General features: G+C 43.5%; 1 protein-coding gene across 1 annotated transcript; it reads left to right on the forward strand.

Moving 5' to 3' along the window:
• Positions 1-309: 309 nt before the first annotated feature.
• LOC125537765 (putative lipid-transfer protein DIR1) lies at positions 310-612 on the forward strand (the record flags this gene model as incomplete). The annotated part of the gene is made up of 1 exon (XM_048701082.1): positions 310-612. A coding segment is annotated over one exon (303 nt), but the record flags the coding sequence as incomplete, so codon positions are not given.
• Positions 613-1069: the final 457 nt, after the last annotated feature.

Here is a 1069-nt window from a genome sequence, read left to right on the forward strand (position 1 = left end):
TCCCTTCTCGTTGCTATGCATCACCATGATCTTGCATGTGCGTAGGAAAGTTTTTGAAATTACTACGTTCCCCAACAAGTTTGACCAAGTTAGGTAGGTGTTTGGTTCTAGCCACACCTAAGGCAAGGATTTTTTTTTTATGAGCAGTGAACCCCACATGTCATAGACACCGAAAGTGTGGCAAGATTCCCTTAGGCAAGTCAAAGTGTGGCTAACAATTTGAGCAACTCAACTAAGGCAAGTGTGGCAAAAATCATGTGGCAATATATGGCAAAGATAGTCACAATCCAAACAGCCCCTTAGTAACATGCATTGGCTGCAACATTGTTGCTTGTCATGGTGTTGCCCCTAGCCGCACTAGAGGGTGTTCATGGCGTCTGTGGCATGTCGAATGATGAATTCAAACTTTGCCAACCCGCAGCGGCAGTGAATAACCCGACGGACAGCCCATCGGCTGAGTGGTGTGCCGCGCTTGCGAAGGCCAACCTATCATACATTTGCCGCTACAAAGGCATCGCCGGTATATGGCTGAGAATGTACCACATCAACGCAAACCACGCCATGGTGCTGCCCGGCAAGTGCGGTCTCATCTTGCCCAACAACTGCTCGTGATGATCAGATGTACTACCTATAAGTACCTAGGCGTCGGTTGCTCTACATCTGCATGAGCACTTATATGCATGGCTAAATAAGTGGAGGAGCACTTGAAAAGACATTGTGCTCTCGGTCTTAATGTTGTGTGATTGGGAGTGTGATTATCTCATAAGATCTTGATAAAATAGTACGCATGTTATAATGGAAGTGTAAGGATGGCAAGTACTTGGCATGTTGTCCCATGAATTTAATATCTTAATTATAGTGGTGTTCTTTGTGTCCAGAAGTTGTATGTTTTTAGTGAAAAAGTAAATGTGGATCGCGGCATATTTTTCTAATTGGTCATTGTTAGTTGTATCCAGTTAGTGCTATCTAACATGTGTTGTAATGTCTAGCATTATGGCTTAGTACTAGAATGTACAAGGTCTACAGACTTCACTCTTCATTATCCACCATCTCTTGATGTGTAACTAAA

The sequence above is a fragment of the Triticum urartu genome, chromosome 2 (assembly GCF_003073215.2).
Source record: "Triticum urartu cultivar G1812 chromosome 2, Tu2.1, whole genome shotgun sequence".
In the NCBI taxonomy this organism is placed as follows: Eukaryota; Viridiplantae; Streptophyta; class Magnoliopsida; order Poales; family Poaceae; genus Triticum; species Triticum urartu.